This window comes from Dromiciops gliroides, chromosome 5, assembly GCF_019393635.1.
Source record: "Dromiciops gliroides isolate mDroGli1 chromosome 5, mDroGli1.pri, whole genome shotgun sequence".
NCBI classification, from domain to species: domain Eukaryota; kingdom Metazoa; phylum Chordata; class Mammalia; order Microbiotheria; family Microbiotheriidae; genus Dromiciops; species Dromiciops gliroides.
This window is the reverse complement of record NC_057865.1, coordinates 112,869,681-112,892,900: the sequence shown is the minus strand read 5'-3', so window position 1 is coordinate 112,892,900 and position 23,220 is coordinate 112,869,681. Positions and strand designations below refer to the sequence as shown.

General features: G+C 38.3%; 1 protein-coding gene across 1 annotated transcript in view; it reads left to right on the top strand.

Moving 5' to 3' along the window:
- The window catches only part of EXOC4 (exocyst complex component 4), a 911,169-nt gene that overhangs the window by 73,116 nt on the left and 814,833 nt on the right, over positions 1-23,220 (top strand). The window contains exons 4-5 of the mRNA XM_043968219.1: positions 2,369-2,553; positions 11,621-11,730. Coding sequence (XP_043824154.1) covers positions 2,369-2,553; positions 11,621-11,730 — 295 coding nt within the window. The remainder of the gene's footprint in view (positions 1-2,368; positions 2,554-11,620; positions 11,731-23,220) is intronic.

Here is a 23,220-nt window from a genome sequence, read left to right as displayed (position 1 = left end):
GCAGTGAGTTGCTTCCAAAGCTTTTTCAAAATTTCTTTATGTCCTTGGCATACTTAGCAGTACTACTCTCTAACCTGTTGGGCTCTTTTCTTTCATCTTTCTTTATTCAAATGCTGCCTCATTCATGAAAATGGATAGAATTGGGGAGTGGGTAAATGACCTCTCCTGTCCTACGTTGCAACTCCCTTGGCTCACCACCTCTTAAATTTTTGCCTTTCATATGTATATGTTATGGCTAACGGCCAAACTCTGGCTAGTGGCCACCTAAGAGGAGAACAATTAGTAAATTCATGAATTATTCTTCTATTTATCCTATTCCCTAGAGTAGTTGTTTAACTAAAGACTTGTACATTGATTAACACAGTTATTCCACAGTTATGTGGAAATGTTTTCTGAATTTTCAAGTATGGGAATGGAAATTCAGATATGCTGGGATGAATGCATAGAATATTTCCCTTTGTTAAGGGTCTTTTTCATACCTATATCCATTCATAGATAGAATATTTTTAGACTGTCCTTTTGCAATTTTCTCTGTCCATATAATTTGTGTCAGAATTGTTTCTTAGATTTAAAACCCCCAAGGGCAGGATCTAAGTCTTTCTGAATTACTCCAGGGCAAAGCTTCTTAAACTGTGGGTCAGGACCCCATTTGGGGTCACATAACTGAATGTGGGGGTCATGAAAAATTTGGCAACAGTAAAAGGTTAAGTATACCTATTTTATATGTCTATATACCTGGGGTTGCATAGAAAAAGCTCAGATGAAAAGGTGTTGCTAGTGGAACAAGTGGTTGTTCTTGAAGTCAATCTGAGTTCACAGATCTTTGAAAGTCATTTGTCTTTAAGATATCATTATTTGCTACATTATTCTGTTGGCTCTGTTTACTTCACTTATCAGTTCATACAAATCTTGTTACATTTCTTTGAAATTATCCCCTTCATAATTTCTGGTGGCACAATAGTATTCCACTTCATAATTTCTGTTGGCACATATAGGAGATTTGTATACCATAATTTTGTTCAACCTTTTGTCAACGGATAGACAACACTTTAGTTCCCAGTTGTTTACTACTACAAAAAGAGCTCCTATAAATATTTTTGTATTTTGGGGTCCTTTTTTTTCTTTGATTTCTTTGGTGATGTAGGTCTAATAGTGGTATTTATAGGTCAACAGGGTTGTATAAATTAGTCATTTTTACATGCAGTTTCTACAGAAAAAGGGCTTAGCTACAAAACCTTTGGGAGCCATGGAAAATTACCAGGAGAGAAATAGGAAGGAGTTACATTATGCAGAATGGGAAAAGAGCTGCTGTGGAAATTGATGAAAGATGACAGGGAGCTATGACCAAAGCTGCCTGTTGGGAGCCTACCTTTTCAGGCTTTACTTTGCACCCCTCTATGCACTTTGTGATTCAGTGACACTGGTCTTTTTGCTATCCTTTGCATGAAGTACTCCATCTCCCAACATCATCCTTTTCATTGGCTGTCTCCCATGCCTGCAATAATCTCCCTCCTGTTCTCTGCCTTATGGCTTCCCTAGATTATTTCAAGGTTCCATTTAAATCATCTCTTCTGCAAAAGGCCTTTTCCAGGTTTCATCAGTGCTACTGTCTCCCCTGTGAGGTTACTTACAATTTATCTTGTATATATGTAGTTGCATGTTTGTTTTTTTTTAATCCTTAGGCCTTAATATTATACTGTCTTGCACATAGTGAGTGCTTTATAAATGTTGCTTTGACTTTTTGATTTGCTAGTTCTAAATTGCTTTTTAGAATGGCTGAACTAATTCACAGCTGTAACAGTAGGGCTGTTAATTAATGTGCCTATTTTCTGTCAGCCCCTCCAGCATTTATAATTGGGGGGTTTTTTGGGTCACCTTTGCCTCACCAAAGGATGTGAGGAAGAACCTCAGAGTTGCTTCAAATGGACTCTTTATGCATTACTTTTGTTTTTTGAGTGGGGTGAGGCAATTGGGGTTAAGTGACTTGCCTAGGGTCACACAGCTAGTAAGTGTTAATGTCTGAGGCCAAATTTGAACTCGGGTCCTCCTGACTCCAGGGCCAGTGCTCTATTATCCACTGCGCCACCTAGCCGCCCCCCCCCACATTACTTTTTTGTTTTTGTTTTGTTTTTGTTTTTGCAGGACAATGAGGGTTAAGTGACTTGCCCAGGGTCACACAGCTAGTTAAGTGTCAAGTGTCTAAGGCTGGATTTGAACTCAGGTCCTCCTGAATCCAAGGCCAGTGCTTTATCCACTGCGCCACCTAGCTGCCCCCACATTACTTTTTGGTGAGGTATTTTTCTCATCTCCTTCATTCATGTTGTTGGAATGCTACTCGTCTGTAACTGGTTTCCTTTTCTTTTTCCAGGTGTCAGCAGTAGATTCTTTAGAGGGCCCTCTCCTTCAGGTAGAGGGGCTGAGTGACCTGAGACTGGAGCTTCACAGCAAAAAGATGAACCTTCACCTGGTTCTCATAGATGAGTTGCACCGACACCTGTACATCAAATCAACTAGCCGCGTTGGACAGCGGAATAAGGAAAAAGGAAGAATGAGGTTGGTGCCAAAACAGTTCCCTGCAAACCTAGTATCACTACTTAGGGATCTGTGGAATGTTCTGTTTTCTACAAGTATCTGTGTTTCTTTTGTCTTGTCTTTTACCTCACTGATCTCCTTTCACTACATTGATGATAAAGTAAACAATAATTATGCTATTATATGTGTACTAGGTCTGTCTTACCAAAGTCTACGTTCATGACTATAATTTTCTGGAGTGTTCTAAGGGCACAAGGAAAGATGGCTGAGATGAAAAATTCATCGATGCTTCTTTTTTATTTGAAAAAGTAACTTGTGTGGGGAATGGAAGAACACAATTGTTTCTCATTGTTCCTAATTAGGAAATGCAGTGATATATAAGGAAGTCTCAAAATGCTTGTCTTCTTAGGATAACATTCAGCTTTAACAAGTTTTACCTTTTGGAAATTGTTTAGGAATAATATGAAGAATAATAGACTTTCCTCCCATTTCTGCTTTGGTTTCACCATAGTATTTAAAAGGTGCATGTTAGGAGTTGGATAATTCAAGAGGGTATACTTGATTTTGCAGTATACCCAGCAGAGAATTAACTTTGCCCCCAAGTTAAATTTCATCTTGTGATGGCTCATTCTCTATAATGGAGGATCTTTGGTGGGTGGGGCTTCAAAACTTGATATCAATTCTATATCTGACTTGGCTTCCTATGGAAAGAAGCTGATTGTTTTTTCATTTCATTTCATTTTGTTTTGGATTTAAGTCCCATGTATTCTGAACCTATTTTCCAAATGATCTTTTCAGATTGAAGATTCTGTAATTTTACCTCAGTGTTGTCTATTGTCTAGGTATAAAATCTGTTTTCTTCCTTGTTATCTTTTATTTTGACCTTTTCCCCTCTTGGCATCTATTTTTCTTGCATCTGTCTCATTTTTGTCTTGCTTTTCTTTTCAAATCCTATGCTTTTATCCATAACACATCATTACAACCTGTCTCTTTATTTTTCATTCATTCATTCACTCACTCATTCATTAAACAAAACTTTTCATCTTGGAAGATCACTTCAATCCTGGAAATCACACTTTGGTAATGCCAATTCCACCCCCCCCCCCCAATCTCTAAATGGCTGGCTCCTCTCAGAATCTCCATTTAGGGAGGGTGCGCCCAGGCCAGCGTCTCTTCATTTCTCACCATACTGAGCTCTGGAATTCTCGATCATGCCCAGAGCTGGCTACCTTCCTCTCCCTATGCCTTTTCAGTCTCCCATTACATGTTGTCTCCCTCCATTAAAATGTAAGCTCCTGGAGGGCAAGGACTCTTTCCTTTTCACTATATTTGTATTCTTGGTACTTAGCACAGGGCCTGGCCCCTCATGAGCTTGGAGTGATTGTCAAGAACAAATATTGATGAAAAGTTTACTATGAGTAGAGAACTGTTAGGTGCTGGAAGAGAGGTTTGAAAATGCAATAAAATGTGATTTCCTTATTATCTTAGAGCTTGCAGTCTGATATATAACACATATACAGGGGGCAGCTAGGTGGTGCAGTGGATGAAGCACTGGCCTTGGATTAAGGAGGACCTGAGTTCAAATCTGGCCTCAGACACTTGACACTTAACTAGCTGTATGACCCTGGGCAAGTCACTTAACCCTCATTGCCCTGCAAAAAACCCCAAAACCCCCAAACCAAAAACACACATATAAATACCTATAATATAAAATAATAAATCTTAAGTGTAGGAGAGGTATAAAAAAAATGTTTTGTGAGATTAGGAAAGGAGGATTATTTCCAACTGAGGAATAAAGAAAAGTTTCCTGAAGAGATGATGTTTGAGACATAGTGACTGTGTATCACTTCTATAAATTTGAGAGTCATTTGTGTACAGATGACACTTGAAGCCATTAGTATGAATGAAATTTTCGAGGAAGAGAGGATAGGAAAGAGGAGGTAATCTGATGGAAAACCTGTAATGGTCTACCACTCTCTTCCTCCTCATTTGATCCTTGTCCTGTACTTTGAGACTGATCTAAAACTCTGGCTTTGGGTACAGTTGGGTTACAAAGGTATAGATATGTAGTGGGATGCTGGGCATTCCCTGCTTTGGGCCACCTCATGTGGGACTTTTTTTTTTTTTTTAGTGAAGCAATTGGGGTTAAGTGACTTGCCCAGGGTCACACAACTAGTAAGTGTTAAGTGTCTGAGGCCGGATTTGAACTCAGGTACTCCTGACTCCAGGGCCGGTGCTCTATCTACTGTGCCACCTAGCTGCCCCTCATGTGGGACTTTTTGTTGTTCCTTTTCCACCGTCATTTCCTTTGTCTTACTACCAAGGTTTTGGCAAGTTACTCCTAATTGTTAAAAGATTTATACCCAAGGGCCTGCTCATTGCCTGTGCTTTTTAGTGTAACAATAATCCCCTGGCCCCTGATTCAAGATAAGCTGTAATTTTTTCACAGTTGGACCTACTAAGTGCTGGTGCTGAAATTAATTTTTTTGATGAAAGCAAAACACTTCTGACAAGCTATGAAAGCTTATAAACCTCCTAGATAAAACACATTTATCTTTGCATGACCCAGAAGCACTGAATCAAAGTTCCTTAAAATTAGACTCCTGCTGGCAACAGCTATTTAGCTTGTTGATAGTTAGAAAGTCTTGAAGTGTGTGTGTGTGTGTGTGTGTGTGTGTGTGTGTGTGTATTAATTTACTACAATACCGTTCCTCTTTTCACCTGTGGTTTTGGTTACCTTTGCAGTTATAACCAATAAGCCTTATTTAGTCAGAATGTCTACAGCATTGAAAATCTTCCTGGTTAGAGCTATGCTGGATTCCTGCTTCCTGTTGGCTAAAAATTATGAGATTACTATTTCCAGGAAATGGTCTTTGTGGCTTAAGTTAGTCTGAGAATTTAGTTTAGACATGAGATAGCATATGCTTAAAAATAAAAATAACTACGACCCACTGATATCCCTTGCAAAATGGAGTATTTGGAGCATTTCTGATGATTAGAATCCCTCCCCACCCCAACAGAGTGGTATCATAATTTTTTGTTTTGTTTTGGCATCTTTTCTCCGAGACATTAAAAATTTCCTTATGGATATTAATTAATCCATTGCCAACTTTCCTTGTGATGTATGGAGAGGAGAGAGATTTTTATACCATTAAGCCCAGATGGAAATTGAGGCATAGTATATTTAAAGACGCTATTGGGGCAGCCTTAGTGCCTTCTGTGGCCTCTTTGGGACAATTCATCTTTGTGCTTCCTGATAATTCAGTGAATAACTGGGACACGGATGGGGCTTTTTCTCTTGAACTCTTTAAAACAAATCTACCAATTAAAAAATCCTATACAGAACTACTTGCCTTTGGGTCAGTGTTCACAGAGGAGAAAATTGAAGCCTATGGGAAAAATTTCAGAGAAAAGGAGAGATAGATATGAGCACATGAAGATAGTTTTGAAGCAAATTGGCTTTCCCCCTCCTGGCACCTGTGATAATGTCTGCAGGTGATATTGCTTTAAAGCTATGCTAGATAGAGATTCATTATCCTGTATATAACTAAAATATCTTTTAAATTTATGGCCGAAATATCTGTAGATTTTATAATATCAGTATGAACACATATATGTCTAGAGATATATGCAACATAGGCTTCATTGGCAATGTTCTCTAATACCTTATTGGAACATGGAGGTGACCCAAGTTTTTGAGAAGTGCAAACTCTGATAGACCTAAGCTAGAAAAGCTTTTGATCCAGGCCTTAGCAGTTCATTGTGTGTCTTTTGTCTGTGAAGCTCATTACCACAAGTTTGGTTACCAATTAATGGGGTTTTTGGCCATAGCGACACATAAAGATTGTTGGCTGATGTGTTGAAAGTTTTACAATCTGTCTTTGTGGAGAGAGGACTTAAGTGGATGAAAGCACTGATCTTTTTAAAACAGAAATCATAATGCCCACATATGTATATGTTATATATAATGCATATGTAAATCTATCCATGTATATATGCGTGTATATATATTATAGATAGATAGTTTGTGTGATATGTATGCACATTTACTGGGCATCATCATGTAATGATGTGTTCCATATAACTGAGTGTTCTGTATAACTATTATTTCCCCCTTCATACATCAAAACTTTTTTATATATGTTTACCAGTATTGGTGAAAATCTTATGTTTTATCCTCCCCTTTGCCTTCTAGTGTATGCTCAATATAATTTAACCCCTTTTTTTATTACTCTAACTCATTATTTTGAATATCAGTGGTTGGGCTTGGTGTTATATTACCCTAAAGTAGTGGTTCCCAATGGTTTTGTTGTTGTTGTTGTCATGCTTTGAATCCTGTTGAATAACAACAAAAATTGTGTGGTGAATTCCCATGGTAATTTAATAAACTACATGTAACAATATTCTTTTAGAATTATTCATTAAGGGGGCAGCTGGGTGGCTCAGTGGATAAAGCACCAACCCTACATTCAGGAGAACCTGAGTTCAAATCCAACCTCAGACACTTGACACTTACTACCTGTGTGACCCTGGGCAAGTCACTTAGCCCTCATTGCCCTGAAAAAAAAATTAAAAAAGAATTATTCATTAAATGTTTATGACAGGGGCAGTTAAGTGGCACAGTGGATAGAGCACCAGCCCTGGAGTCAGGAATACCTGAGTTCAAATCTGGCCTCAGACACTTAACACTTACTAGCTGTGTGACCCTGGGCAAGTCACTTAACCCCAATTGCCTCACTAAAAAAAAAAATGTTTATGACAACTACAATGGTAATCTTGCCCCCTCCCCGAAAATTTACATTATATAATTATGTAATTTTATTTTGCCTATAATTATGAAAATGATAAAATTATAAACTCAAATTAGAAAATATTTACTAATATTTTTAGACATTCTGTAAGATTTAAACGATTTAATTCAGCAAGATCTCACGTATTTACCGTTTTCTTTAAGACTTCATCTTAAATTTATTTTACAAATTTTGTTGAATATAAATAGCATTTTTTTTTTTTTAGTGAGGCAATTGGGGTTAAGTGACTTGCCCAGGGTCACACAGCTAGTAAGTGTTAAGTGTCTGAGGCCGGATTTGAACTCAGGTCCTCCTGACTTCAGGGCCGGTGCTCTATCCACTGTGCCACCTAGCTGCCCCGAATATAAATAACATTTTAAATGAACTAAGTTGCAACTTGGAAGATGTTTAACATTCTAAAATCATATAGAAACTTTATTTCAATGTTGAATTTTTTTATTTATACAAAGGTTTCCAATATTTGACTCAGCACTAGATAAGCAGTTTTAAATTTGATTCCACATTGAGTTTTTTTTTTTTTTTTTTGGTGAGGCAGTTGGGGTTAAGTGACTTGCCCTGGGTCACACAGCTAGTAAGTGTCAAGTGTCTGAGGCTGAATTTGAACTCGGGTCCTCCTGACTCCAGGGTTGGTGCTCTATCCACTGCGCCACCTAGCTTCCCCCGAGTTTTGATTTAAAACAAAAATAAAGTGAAAATGTGCAGTCACATAAATATGTGGGAAATGGCAGAATTTTATAAGCTCTCTTGCTGAGAGATGGAAATTAACTTTTAAAATTGTATATGCCTAACAAGTTGATGAATAACTAGTTACAGTATAAAAGTTATTTTTCTATTGGCTAATGACAAGCACTGTATTAAATGATAAATGAATGCAAAGTTCAATTGATTTTTAAGTGTTTATCTTTAATTTATCCATAATTTAACCTTTTTAAGAAAATAACTTCTTTAGATGGGACTTTCTTTTCTTCTAACACTTGCACACTGGCTACATTCTCACAGAAAGTCTACTAAACCCCTGACCAGTGTTGCCAGCGAGTTCATTTGAAAATATATCAGATAGAAGAATTAAGCAGAGGATCAATTTAAATCAGAAAATGATCTTACTACTGCAATGAGACAATCAATATCAGGTTTGTTTCAGCAGAACATTTGTGATGGTCCATGAAGATTTTGAGATGGCTTATTACGTGCATGCTCAGTGATCATAGTTTTTAAGTAGCTGACCTTGGTGCTGCAAGAATTGAAATGTTGGTAGTATCTTGATCAGTTTTTGATGACCTAACTGATAAGGTACAATTAGAGGGTAGCAGAAGGGATCCAGGGGACTACACTGGTCTAGTGTCTAGGACACAAATGAGCTAGGTGCAGGTGTCTGCGTATGTAACCCTTAGGATGGTTTGGAAGCAGTTTCATGATAAGGTGGCAAACTGTGAGAACAGGTTGCACTTAGAAGTGCATGGACACCAATATCATTGTACCCATTATAGTGGTTATTTAGCATTGCTGCAGAAACAAGCCCATAATGACTCAAATATACACAGTCGTTGTCACAGATGAAAAATGTATTTGTAACATAAGTGCAGAGCTATTGATTACTTAAGGTACCATTAAAGAATTTTTACTGTGAATCTTTTGGACCATCATGGGACAACTAAGTGGCTACCATTGCCCTGAGGGGATATTGTGTGTAACTGTTTGTTACTACACCAAATTCCCCTGGTCTGCTGAGCTTTTCGAGTTTTTGTATCTGCTTCAGGTTTCCCTCATGTCAACTATTCCATGTGCCTACTTCTCCTTCTTTGTTTATCACCTAATTTAGTACTTTTAATTACCCTAGGTTGGGAAAAACAGAGAATGAAGCTTTTTGTAACTCTCTGAAATAATAGTAAACAGGCCCTGAGTCTTTTTTGTAAGTGTAGATGAACTTTAGTTTATAGATATTTGTTACTTTGTCCCTTAGCTCTAGACGAGGGTCATTCAGATAAGTGGGTGAGTTATGATACTGTACACATTGATATATGCTCTCATAAGTATATGTATGAATTGGAAAGGTCTGTTTTCATGTTTCTTAAAGAGTAGTGTGGTTGTCTTATAATGGTTTGAACCTATTTTTTAACCACAAAACTACTATAGAATAGTGTTTGCCTGCATTCCACCTCGATTTTATTTGAGTATTTATTTTTTTTGGGGGGGAAGATGATTCATCTTTAGATATTTAAATTTCCTGTGATTGTCCATGAACCACTAGAACTTTCTTTAGTAGCTGTCATAATGTAAATTCTTCATGATGGTACAGCTAGGCACAGGCCTTTTGAAAAGCTTATACTTTACAAAAATAATGAAAAAATGACAAGGAAAATGGGAGAGGAGAGAAATAAAAGAGGACTATAAATGAGAGGAAAGCAAAAGGAGAGAGGTTGGAAATAGTGATGAGAGACAAGGAAAGATTGGAAAATTCTTTTTATTACTTGGCTTTGTTGGGTCTGACTTCAAGGTTAATAGACAGCTGTACCTGGGCTTCCAACTCTTGCTACTTGGATGAATTTTTAATTTTTTTTTAAGGTCATCTTTTTCTGAGGCACCTGACACAAAATAGGCACCTGATTGATTGATTGATCCAAATTACAAACCTATATACACTATCTCATCTTGAGAGATCATTGTATACATTTTTAATCTATCATTTTTCATAGAAGAGCTATGTAATACATTGAAGCATTCTGTTATTATTATTTTTAATATCTCAGGTTTCCATTGAAGAACTTGGGCCAGCTATTTGCTGGTTATCATTTCAGAAACATGACTGGCCCTACCTTCTTTTCAGGTTATTCATAATAGTGGCTTATGTTTCCAGCTTATTGCTGGTAACATGATGCAGCCCACTCAAAGCCACTGTGCATCTTTCCATTGCTATTGGAGCTATTTTACTTTTTTCTAAGACCATAGTCTTCTCTGATTCACAGTCACATAACTGAGATTTAAAAAAAGAAATAATTATGTATCGGATGAGCTTTTTTCAGTAGTGAGTGGTTTGGGATCATGTAAGGTACCATATTTTCCCAAATTTGATCTAATAGCCTCCTTCTTTCTGTCAATTCCTGACTCGTTTATAGTACATGTCTGTAGCATCATCTTACCATGTTGATAGATTCATTCAGCAGTCTTCTTTTCTAGGTCGGGCAGTATTTGCTTTGTGCTCCCTTTCTTTTCCTTAGGTTGACGGTTATTTAGCCCAGTGTCATCACTTTCAATGAAGAAGCTTGTAGTACTCTGGGGTTTAGTATGATTAACACAGTGCTAGCTGCCAACAAGAACATGTGCAGGTCAGACAATTGGGGCACACCCATTTCTTCTGCATGGCTCTGTTGACTTGAGAGGTTCATGGTACTTATCCTCTCTGGTGCCAGTGCCCTCGCTGTGGGGAAAGGGGGAGCTGGATAGGACTGTATCATGCATTTCCAAAGTTAAATACTTTGCCAAGTCCTCTCCTTGGAAATTTTTGTTACCCCAAAACCAAATTTTCAGAACAAACTTTTAAAAACTCTTATTTGTTATAAAATAAACAAATCTCTAGTTTTACCTGCTTTGACTAAAATATGTAAATGCAGTGCTTTGTGGCTTGTAAGACTGTGTTTATATGAAGGATATTTAAGCTTTGGTGTAGTCCAGCACAGCCCCTGCCTAGCTAGGCCAGGAAGGACAGAAATAAGCATTTACTAAGTTCTCACTATGATCCAGGTACAAAAATTTTTTTTTGTAAAATTTATCAAAAAATTATGCAAAAATTCTCTCATTTAATATCCACAGAAGCCTAGGGGTGGTGGTGGTTGCTATTATTATCTTCATTTTACATTTGAGGAAACTGAGGCAGACAGAGGTTAAGTGATTTGCCCATTGCTAATAATTGTCTAAGACTAGATTTGAACTAAGATCTTCCTGACTCCAGGCCCAGTGCCCTACCGACTTGCACCACCTAGCTACCTCTCTGGCAAAGTAGATAGTCAGCCATTCAAAAAATAAAGGTTTGGGTTTCTTAGGAAAAGGAGGATCACTACTTAAGTTACATGGTTAAAGGATGCCTTCAGTCAGTTGTCTCTTGAAAAGAGAAGTGTTTGATATACCAGTTGGGAAGGGTGTCTTGTGTAAAGAGCAGTAGTGACAGAAAGGAAGGAGTAAGAGTTAGACCACAGCATGCTGCGAATAGGGGCACACTTCAAAATGGGGGATAACATTGGAGCAAGTGCTAAAGTCTGATGCTTTCTTTCTCTTCCTTGCAGCTCTCTTGTGAAAGATTCTTCCCCAGTCCCCCTGATCGATGTCACAAACATGCCTACCCCTCGAAAGTTTCTCGACGCTTCTCAGTTTGGTACTCCTGGAAGCTCAACTGGTGAGTATCAAGTTGTTCAGTTACTCAAGTTTGTGTTGGGTTTTTCACATACTTTTATCTTTTTTCATTTCTCTGTAATTAGATATGAATTATTCTCTACTTTGATCTCCGTAGAAACAATTGTCCATATTGGTTGAAATGTATCTTAGCAAACTACAAGGGATTATCCAAATTTAACCCATCACTCAGTATTATGTATTTTTTAAGAGCTTACTGCTAGGTTAGTGGGACTACAGACACAAAACCAACTTGCTCGAGGATCTCGAATTCTAATGAGGGAGACTACATGTGCATCTATAAATCTGTAAAGAATAGATACAAAATAAATGCAGGGCGATTTGGGGAGCTTTTTTAGCAGCTGGGGGAATCGGGAAGGGCTTCATGTTGAAGGTGATGATTATGGTGATTCTTGAAGAAATTAAGGGATTCTAAGAGCAATAAGTGAGGAAGGAGGGCATTCCAGGTATGACGTACAGCTATTTTAAAAACTCGGAGGTAGGAGATGTATTGTCATGTGTGAGGAACAGCAGTATGTTCAGTTTAGGACTTCTCAGAATGGAAGTTAATTATAATGAAACTGGAAAGGTAGGTCAGAGCTAGTATATGGAGAGCTTTTAATGCCAATTCTAATTCACAAACATTTATGCATTACCTATTATTGGCAATCTCCACTAAAGTACTATTTGGATGACCTCTTGTGACAAGGAGGTGTGGTCTAGGGGTTCTTTAAATAGAAGCCAACAGAATACGTGTTCTGGCAAGCCCTTGCTAAGCTTGAAAGCATGTAAGCGTTGTCCCCGTGTACTTGTCTGAGAGGCAGCCAGCAACATTCAAAGAGGCCCATCTCCAAAGCATAGGTCCCCAGGGGGCATATGTTTTTGGCCACAGCAACTCACAAAGACTGTCTATTCAAGCTTGGAGGGTTTGCCATCTGTATTGGTAGCAGGAATCCCCACAATGATCAAATCGCAGACTACTGAAATATGTGCAAATGATTAGCAACAATAATAATAGTAACCATGATAATAACTGATGGGGATTGTTCTATGGTTTGCATATATATTCTCCTTTTCAGTCTTCATAATGGTACTGTGGAGTCAGTGTTACTACTTTCATTGTACAGATGAGGAAGTCGATGCTCCTAGATTTTAAATGACTGACTTGTAATCACATAGTAAATGAGGGAGGCAGGATTGGAATCCTGGAGGGTCCAAATCTTCTTGGTTTAGAGTCTAGCACTCTTTACACAGTTTCCTATTGACTTTTTTTAAAAATTTTAGTGAGGCAATTGGGGTTAAGTGACTTGCCCAGGGTCACACAGCTAGTAAGTGTTAAGTGTCTGAGGCCGGATTTGAACTCAGGTCCTCCTGACTCCAGGGCCGGTGCTCTATCCACTGCGCCACCTAGCTGTCCCTCCTATTGACTTTTAAAGTCGTGTGTGTGTGTGTGTGTGTGTGTGTGTGTGTGTGTGTGTGTGTGTCTTTCAATTGAGTAAAGTGGTGAATTGTATAAAAGATTATAGTATGCCATGAAAATTCAGAAGAAACATTTTTTTTTTTGTGATTTGTCTGCTTTTATTGAGAATGCATGCATTGCCTGTGGTTTGGAAATCATCTTTTTCTTCGAAGATATTTATTGCAAAAGAGTTGACTGCTGAGACAACTAGGTAGCATAGTAGACACAGTAAAGGATTTATTGTAAAGGATTTGGAGTCAGGAAGATATGAGTTCAAATCCTACCTCAAACTTTTACTAGCTATGTGACCTGGAACAATTCAGTTGGCTTCTCTTAGCCTCAGTTTCCTCATCTGTAAAATGAGATAATAATAGCACCTGCTTCACAGGGTTGTTGTAAGAATAAAATACAATTAAGTGCTGTGCAAACCTTAGAGCTCTCTCTCTATGTTAACTGTTACTTTTAAAATTATTTTCTAAAAAATAGTTCAAACACAATTCATTAGAATTCTTTCTTTAGATAGACAGGAGGAATTAAAGAAAAAATTGCATTTAGCTTGTATTTTGTCTTGTGGGGAAGCTAAATCTGTTACCCTGGAGGATGGAATTTTTAAAAAGTAAAACATGGGGCGGGGTGGGGGGGGGCAGCTAGGTGGTATAGTGGGTAAAGCACCGGCCCTGGATTCGGGAAGGACCTGAATTCAAATTTGGCCTCAGACACTTAACACTAGCTGTGTGATCTTGGGCAAGTCACTTAACCCTCATTGCCCAGCCCCCCCCCCCCCTGAAAATTAAAACACTCATTTGGAAGCACTTGTGCTTACATGTAGGCAGCTTCCAACTTACTGAATGGAATGCATTCTGAAAACTTAGCAGTAAGTCAGTTTGTGGGAACTTGCTATGGGAACCCATTGAATTTTATATGGTTGAGTTCCTGTGCTAGTCCACAAAAACCTATTTAATCCACAATGTATTTCAAGTTTCATATTATAATAGTTTATTTTATTTTATTTTTTACCAGAGAAGCTAACTACTTTGCGTATTATTGTTTCTTTGGAGAAGTGAATTCAGAGTTAAATATTGGGAAATCTGAAATACATCTTTCTTATGTGGAATAAGTGTATCTCCCCATATGCCTACTAGTAAGTGGATGTGCGGGGTTCTCCCACTCTCAAGCCTACCTGTGACTTCAATAGCCTAGGTCTGGGCTCATTTGGGGGGTGGCTGAGAGGATGGTGGTGGAGAGAGGGGCAGTGAGAATAGATTCCAATGATGACTGGGATAGGGATAGAACTGTATGTAAAACTTTCAAAGCATTACTTGTAGGAAATCTGCTGAAACAAAGGCATGCAAATGGGTATGCCTTAGTAGTGCGTAGACTGATTTGGGTGGAGCTAGGATTTATGTAGGATAGTACTGAGTGAGAACACTAGGAAGGTAATTTGGGGAAGTCTTTAAATCCTGTGCAAGGAACGTTTCCTCTTGGGGGGAGCTTTTGAATTTTTGGGGGGCAGATTTGTGACACAATAAAAGTAGTATTTTTATAAGATTAATTTCTTAGAGGCACCAAGATGCCAGGATAGATTGACTGGCATCATGAGAACATGGCGGTTATACAAAAAGAAATTAGGATGAAGCATTAGTTTTGGTGGAAGATGATGAGTTTGAATTGGCTTTGCTGAGATTAAGGTGAAAATGGAAAATCCAAATGGAAAGGTCTAGTAGGCATTTGAGGATTCGGGACTGGAGCTTGGCACAGTTGTTAGGCATGGAGATGTGGATTTGGAAAATCAAGTCACGATCCTTGAAGACACGAGAAATGGCTCTGATCTTCAAGAGACAGATGAAATAGGAGCAGAAGGCTCAAGACTGAGCCTTGGAAAAGGTCCTTATTCACATATGAGAAAAAGAAGAAAAATTCAGGGTCATAAATTTAGAGACAGATTCTTGGAAATCGTTGAGTATGCCCCCTTCACATTACAGATGAGGAAATGGAGGCTCAGAGAAGTGACTTTCCCCAGGGAGTTACTTAGCTGGTAAGTGGAAGAGCAGGGGTGTGAACTCTGGCCCTTCTGACTATCATACAAAGGTTTGAGAGGTAGAATGAAGCAGTGTAGAATAATAGAAAGTACATGTGGATAATCAACCACTTCTAAAACTGGGAGCTGGTCAAGGAAAATAAAGATGAAGAAGATGAGACCAGTTTCCTTTCAGGTGCTAGAAATAGGCACTAGACTTAAGCAGGATGGAATGATGAGGAAGAGACCAGGTGGCAAAGGAGCAGAACTGAAGGGGTTTCCCTTTGAAAGGAAGAAAAAAAAATACAGTGGTAGATATAGGGGGCATTATGGCCAAGAGATTTTTTCATTCATTTATTTATTTACAATTTTCCCCCACCTCACATGTAAAAACAGATTGTAACATCAATTTTTAAAACTTTGTGTTCCAAATTCTCATCCTTCCTCCCTATTTCCCCCATAAGAACTCAATCAGTATGTTATACATGTGCAGTCGTGCAAAACATAGCAGACCAAAAAACTTTAGAAAAAGGAACTAATAACAACAACAACAAAATAACTTCCATCTGTATTCAGGTACTATCAGTTCTTTCTCTGTAGATGGATTACATTTTTTATAAGTCCTTCAGAGCTGTCTTGGATCATTACGTTGCTGAAAATAAGTCATTCGCAGCAGATCATCTTACAGTATTGCTATTATTTTTGTATACAGTACATTTCACTTTGCATCAGCTCATGTAAGTCTTTGCAGATTTTTCTGATAGCATACTGCTCATCTTTTTCTTTTTTAAATAGTAAACTACATTTATATAGTACTTAAAGGGAGATTTCCTTACAAAACACCCATGAGGTTGATTATTACAACAACAATAATAGCTAACATTTATATAGTACTTTATACCTGGCAAAGAATTTTCTTCACAATAGCACAGCAAAGTAAGTACCACCAGCACCAGCACCATCATCATCATCTTATATTGTTCTTGCCTCTGCTTCAAATTTTTTCCCCCAGTTACTATAGCTAACTGTTTTTCCCTCCATCCTATTCACTCCCCATGATATTTATTCTATTTTCTTTTACCCTATCCCTCCTCAAAAGTGTTTTGCTTCTGACTTTTCCTCCCCCAATCTGCCCTCCCTTCCTTCATCCCTCCCCCCTTATCCTCTTCCCCTTCCACTTCCTGGCAGGACAAAGTATATTACTATACCTGTTTGAATGTGTATGTTATTTCCTCTTTGAGTCAATTCTGATGAGAGTGAGGCTCATTCACTTTCCTGCTCCTTCCCCAGCGAAGATTTTTTCATACATGCGGCACACATGCATGTTTTTTGTATATATATTCATTCATTCATTTATTTTTGAATCAATCAGGATTAAGTGACTTCCCCAGGGTCACATAGTTAGTAAGTGTCAGAGGCCAGATTTGAACTCAGATCCTCCTGACCCTGGGGCCGGTGTTTTATACACTGTGCCACCTAACTGGCCCATATATATACATGCACGTTTGAAAGCAAAGGAGAACACCGAAAGAACCGTCTGCATTCTGACTTGAGTAATGGAAATGAAAAAGCCACCAGCAGAAGGCCAAATTCTATACACCTGAAAAACTGAGAAAGTCTCATTAAATGAAACATCCTCCTCATAGCAGAGAAGAGGAGGCCTCCAGGGGCAGGATATGATAAATACCAGTTTATGCAGGCATGATCCTGGACAATTTTGCTTTGTCACAAGAGGGAGGGCTTAATCTGGAGGAGGAGGGGTAAACTTCCCCTTCCCCCTCCCCACCACGATGGTTGGGATTGAGAGACAAAGACATATGTTAAATGTGTGTGTGTGTGTGTGTGTGTGTGTGTGTGTGTATTTTTTGTGTGAAATGTGTATATTTTTAAAGAAAAGTAGAGGGGAAATCTAGAGAGCAGTAAAAGAATTTAACTGGAGAGAGCAGTCTTGGAGGAATAAGGAAGGGATATAACCGTAAAGGGGATAGCTCTGAAACAGTGAGTGGACAAGGTTTCTTGGGATTAAGAGGTAAGGAAGACCCGGAGGAGAGAATATGTGTTTTGACAGTTTAGTTGATATGAAACTTTGTATGTATAGTAACAATATTTTCATAAGGCATCCCATTTAATTGCTTCTTTGAGTTGCTGTACTCAGTGATCTCATATTTCAAGATAAAATTTTCTTATGCCTTAAGCTTAATTAAAAACAGCTTCCGGGGCAGCTAGGTGGTGCAGTAGATAGAGCACCAGCCCTGGAATCAGGAAGACCTGAGTTCAAATCCGACCTCAGACACTTGACACTTACTAGCTGTGTGACCCTGGGCAAGCCACTTAACCCCAATTGCCTCACTAAAAAAACAAAAAACAAAAAAACAAAAACAAAAAACAGCTTCCAACGTTATGTACAAAGAAATGTTTTTGTTGTTCAGTCATTTTCAATTGTGTTTGACTCTTTGTGACCTTATTTGGGGATTTCTTGGTAAAGATACTGGAGCAATTTGCCATTTCCTTCTTCAGCTTGTTTTATAGATGAGGAAACTGAGTCAAATAGGAAAGTGACTTGCCTAGGGTTACACAGCTAATAAGTATCTGGGACCAGATTTGAATTCAGAATTATGAATCATCCTGACTCAAGGTCTGGCACTCTGTTTACTATGCTACCTAGCTGCCCTTACAAAGAAATATGGGGATGCCTGAAATCCAAACAAAATTCTAAAAAAATTAGTGTGTGTGTGTGTGTGTGTGTGAGAGAGAGAGAGAGAGAGAGAGAGAGAGAGAGAGAGAGAGAGAGAGAGAGAGAGAGAGAGAGAGATCAACTATCAACTTGCGTTAGTATATATTTCCCTGCCTTTGTTGAGTACCTCTCTCCTTTTACAAAGCACTGCAGGTATTTTCATCCATGCAAGAACACTCTGAGTGTCTCATTTGTACAGTGTTTGGGAAAATGTTGCCACTCCCGTAGACAGTTCAGAGAAATGTATACAGAAGCAGATCCCGAAATAATTCTATGTAGAGACTTTACAATATTCATTTCTTTTATTCTTCTATTGTTGAAAAGTATATATATATATAAAATAATAACCTTTCTTTTTGGCTATCTCCTAATGAATAATTTTTATATAATATTCCAAATTAGTTCTTTAAAAAATATTATTATACAACTCTAAAAGGATTGTTATTGCCTCTGTTCCTGGAATCAAGAAAAGTATTTTGCTATATGGTGGAGTTTATTCCACTCTTTGCAATCTTATATAGTTTTAGAATTAGGCCAGACCTTCTCTCCTTGCCTCAGGTTGATATTCCCAGTTGTTACACTGATGCCTTTTTCTAATGTGGATCACCACATTATAGCTCCGACAGGTCGTCAATTAGATGTATTACCAAGCCATGACAAATGATTCTGTTTAAACATCCTAAAAACCTGCCAAGTGAAATAAAAACTTCTTACTGTTGATAAAGAAATAATTGGGAAATATTGCAAATGAAAAGTACTTTAGGAATACCAAATATCAAATGATAATAGTGGGGGTAACTGCAGTTAAGTGATAGTATTTTTATCTTATCCATTTTCTAATAGGGCAGCTCCTTTTCTCTTGCTGGTAAATTTTTTTCCCCCAAGCTTCAGAGCTTGTGGTTAATTTTGATTTTTGTGGTGGAGATCGTGACAATTCTTGTGACTCTAGCAACCTGTTTTCCCTTTATTATGAAGATCTTTAAAAACTCCAAATGATGGTTCTCTGTCCTGGGGGCCATGGTCATCTGTAGAGCTATGTCAAATAAAGTGCTCTTTTCCCAAGAGACATTTGCTTTGCAGACTGGTGTTCCTGTTTTTTTCTATGAGGCAGTGAAAGAGAAGCCAGTGAAGAAATGTAAAAGAAAGGTAAAAGATTTTCAGCATGGCTCCTGCTCCATCTAAAACTATTTTCACAAAGCAGTGTGTATGGATTAGAGACCCTGAAAGTGAATCAGGCAAAGACTTTCATCACATTCCTAGACTTTAGGATCCTATCAATCCGTATCACCTTATCTAAGAGGATTAGTGCCAACAAAAGGGTATAATTTGGGATGCCATAAATCATGTAAGGAACTGCGTAACATTTTACTGGGTACATGTACAGTCATGGGACTAATGAAATATACCATGATAAATGGCAGCAATTTGGTATCATTTTTAGGGTTGAAGAGTCAGCCCACAAAGCTTATTCATGACTGTACAAGGTGGTCTGGTATATAGCAGTTCTTACAAGCCGGACTTTAACAAGAGGCTTTAAAGTTTCCTCCTCAGAGTGTGAAAGAGCAGACATGAGGGTGTCATTCATTACCAGCGGCATTTTTATGAGGTATCTTCCAACTGGGGATCCTATAGCTGAATGGCTGCTTCTTATGAATTAAATGAAAATTTTGATTGTTTGAGAATGGCCTTTTTCAGATGTCTTATTCCATTGCAGAGTTCCAAGAAAGACTTTTTGTTGAGAGTAACCACTTCATTCAGTTATCAAGGCTTACTCTTGCATTGTCTTGTCAGACATTGTGTTTACAATGCAAGGGGGAAACCAGTGTCTAATTTAGATAGAGTAATTCAAACATAAACTGGGTAGAAAGGATGGAAAAGTGTAGGGGAAAAGCCAATAATAGTAGCAATTTGTTGGTTTAAATCTTTGGACCCACAATATATTTTTTCATTTGGCAAACTGCCTTTGAAACATTTAAACTGAGCAATTACTCCCAGGGCACACAGGCATTTCATTTGTGGTTTCTTTATTCATTTTATTCAAACTCCTGTTGGGATTGCTGTGAATATGACTGTAATGAAACTGGAGGCCTTGCTTCTTTTCTCTTTGGTTTTGGCAAAGGTTATGCAATAATAAAACCTTTAGAGAACACAAATCAAATGACTTGTTACAGTGCTTATTTAACTGTCTCCTTTCACAGCTGTTATCTTGACTTACATTTTCTTTCATAAGGCCTTGTTCAAAGATGGGATTTCTATCTTCAGAATTTTGTGGTCCAAGATGCTTAAGATTCTCTTCATGTAGAATGAGAGAGAATATGTCTTAAAACCTCTGGGGGGATAAAATTTGTCTTCTTGACAATCTGGCAGAGGATTGGGATAGTGGAAGTCTTGATAATTACTTATTTGAGCTACTCCCAGTCCCATGCCAAATCCTCCTGGCATTTTCAGTTCACCTTTTCTGCATTGTCTGCTGTGGTTGTTCTTTGGCCATCCTTTACCATCTTGTTTGAGAATACTACCAGTCAGGTAGAGGGGAGTTGGAGGAATATGAGACAATAGAGTGTTAGACTAGACTCCCTTTCAGCCATTTGGAACATGACTCCCTCCCACAAGTCCTGAGGTCTAGCCAAACGGGCTTTCTTGCTGCTTCTTACACAAAAGGCTCCCTCCTGCCTTCATAGAGTATTGCCCCCAACTGTCTCCCCTGCCTGGAATGCATTCACTCCTCCCTTTGCGAGTCCTGGGGAACTTCAGGACTCCGCTCAAGTCCTTCCTTCTGCATGAGGCCTTTCCTGGTACCCACACCCTGCTTTGGCCTTTTCATCCCCGGGGTCCAGTATAGTGCCTGGCATAGAGTAGGTTTTCAATTAATGTTTGTTGACTGAACATTTTTAAGTGAGAACTTTCTGATTGTGTTTTACTTCTAGCATTTTGTGAGTAGAGACTTAAGCCTCAGTATAATCTTGAGATCAAAGTGCCCGTTCTGTGACCTACTCCTTTGGAAGCTGTGAGAGGGACTATGGGAAGCCATGTGGTTCGGTGGAAAAATCCCCGGGGCCTTTGGAAGGCCTCAGTTTTTTCATTTATAAAATTAGAGAATTGGACTAGATAACCTTGCAGGTCCTTTACAGTTCTAGATTTTAAATTCTCTAATCCATGGCTTTTCTAAGCTTATTTTTTTCCTGTAGTCGCAAGTGCATTTTTGATACTTCAGTAGACCAAACTATTCTGGACAGGTCCTTGATTTTTCCCCTTTCTAGCTAAACTTCTGTTGTAGAGTGAAAAGTGTTATTCCAATTTGACTACAAATCTAGTGCTCTCTCAATTATGCTATTTAGACCCACTGAGGTATGAAGAGGCTGCCCAGAAAACAGAAATAGTGATGCCTGGCCTTTGCTAACTTCGCAAGGATGTTGTCAGTAATTGTTAGATTAGACTTTGAGTTCCCTTTTCAATTTTCTTCCTATCCATTTTATTTCGATTTTCATTTTTGCATTGATGAACAGGCTTGGTTCTTTTTGGGATTTCTGATTTAGGAAATCTCAAGAGGGAAAACACAGGTGTTGCCAGAAGATATAACCATTTATTTCAAGACTTTTAAATTTAGTACTAGATTGTGGACTCAGTGAAGACTTGGACTGTCCTTTGTAAATATTGTATTTCATTTTTCTCATCCTTCACCTTCCACCTGGTACCTAGTAGTATTAGGTACATCATAGGTACCTGATAGTTATTGATTGTTTTCAATCAGATTGACTACTTGATTTATTATCACCAAATAAAAATTGAAAGAAATTCCAGAGTATAGCTTCATAACCCTTTTCACATAAATCAGGTTTCATTTGGTGGTTTATGTTCCCTCTCCCGTATTAGTAGGGAATAATTTGTCCCAACCAAATTGGTTAGTGTTCCCTTGCTCTCTGCAGCTCTCCTTGTAAGTTTTGCTGTATGCTGAATTCCTTTGTCCCTCTCTCCTTGAATCGACTTCTTTCTTATATGTATTCCTTTTGTCCTATCACTCATAAATTCTAACCTCTTCCCTTATCGTATTTTCCAAGATCTTTGTATTAACTGGACTTAAGTACAGTCTTTTCCTTCATCTCATCTTGAATTCTTCTACTTCTCTGTATTTGTGCACACTTTCCCCTTGGGCAGGACAACATTTCCTTCTCATTTCTCCTTTCTAAAATCTATCACCTTTTTCAGGTGTGATGCAGCAATAAAAAAAAAAAATGAGTACAGTGATAGAGTACTGGGATTTGAGTCAGGAAGACCTAAGTTCAAATTTGGCCTCAGACACTAACTGTGTGACCTTGAGCAGCTCACTTTACCTCTGCCTGCCTCAGTTTCCTAGGTATAAAATGAATATCATAAGAGCACCACTCTCTTAGGGTTTTTGTGAGGATCAGATGAGATAATACTTGTAAAGCATTTAGCACAGTGTCTGGCACATAGTAGCCACTTAACAAAAGCTTATTCCCTTTCCAAGTTGCCATGTTATGTTAGGAGAGGCATAATTAATGTCCATTCCAAGGTTTTGCAGTAAGAGAAAGATAACACTGCTACGGACACGTCTGAATGGCCTACAGAATGTGAACACATGGCAAATATACAGGTCAAGGGGAAATGTTGATATGGTGTGGGAAGCAAGAATAAAAAGTGTCGTCTTGGTGTGCTGATTGAGTTACGTCACTAGACATCCCGTGTTCTCTAGAGGTGAACTTGTAGGGCTTTTATGTAGAGACTTAGACCTGTGCATCTGAGATGTTACAAGTTATTCGATACATAGATTTCAATGCCTTTCTCGTTCCACTGAATAGAAGAGCTTACTTTTTATAGTCTTGTGCATTATGGTTATGGAAGAGGTAGCAAAGAATTAGAAAGAAAGATAGTTCCTATTGATTGGTGAATGGCAAATAGGAGGAATTCAGAAAAACATGGGAAGATTTGTATGAACTGATGCAGAGTGAAATAAATGGAACCAAGAAATGAATGAACACATTCAATGACTACAACACTGTAAATGTTGTCAATACAAATCACTACAAGGAAGTTGAGCTCTGAGTAATGGGAAAACTTTGAAATTGATTGTGTGACATAGGAGGCCCTGGTGCAAGACTGCCTAGCATGGTGTGCCCTCCTCAGAGAAGGTGCTATGCTCTGTGAGAAAAGTAGAATTAAAGTAGCTCAAAAGAGATGTGAGAGACACAGATTTAGAGCATCCACCCCACATGTTCACATGGACTATTTGTGCCTGACCTGTGGTAGAGCCTTCCGAGCTCTT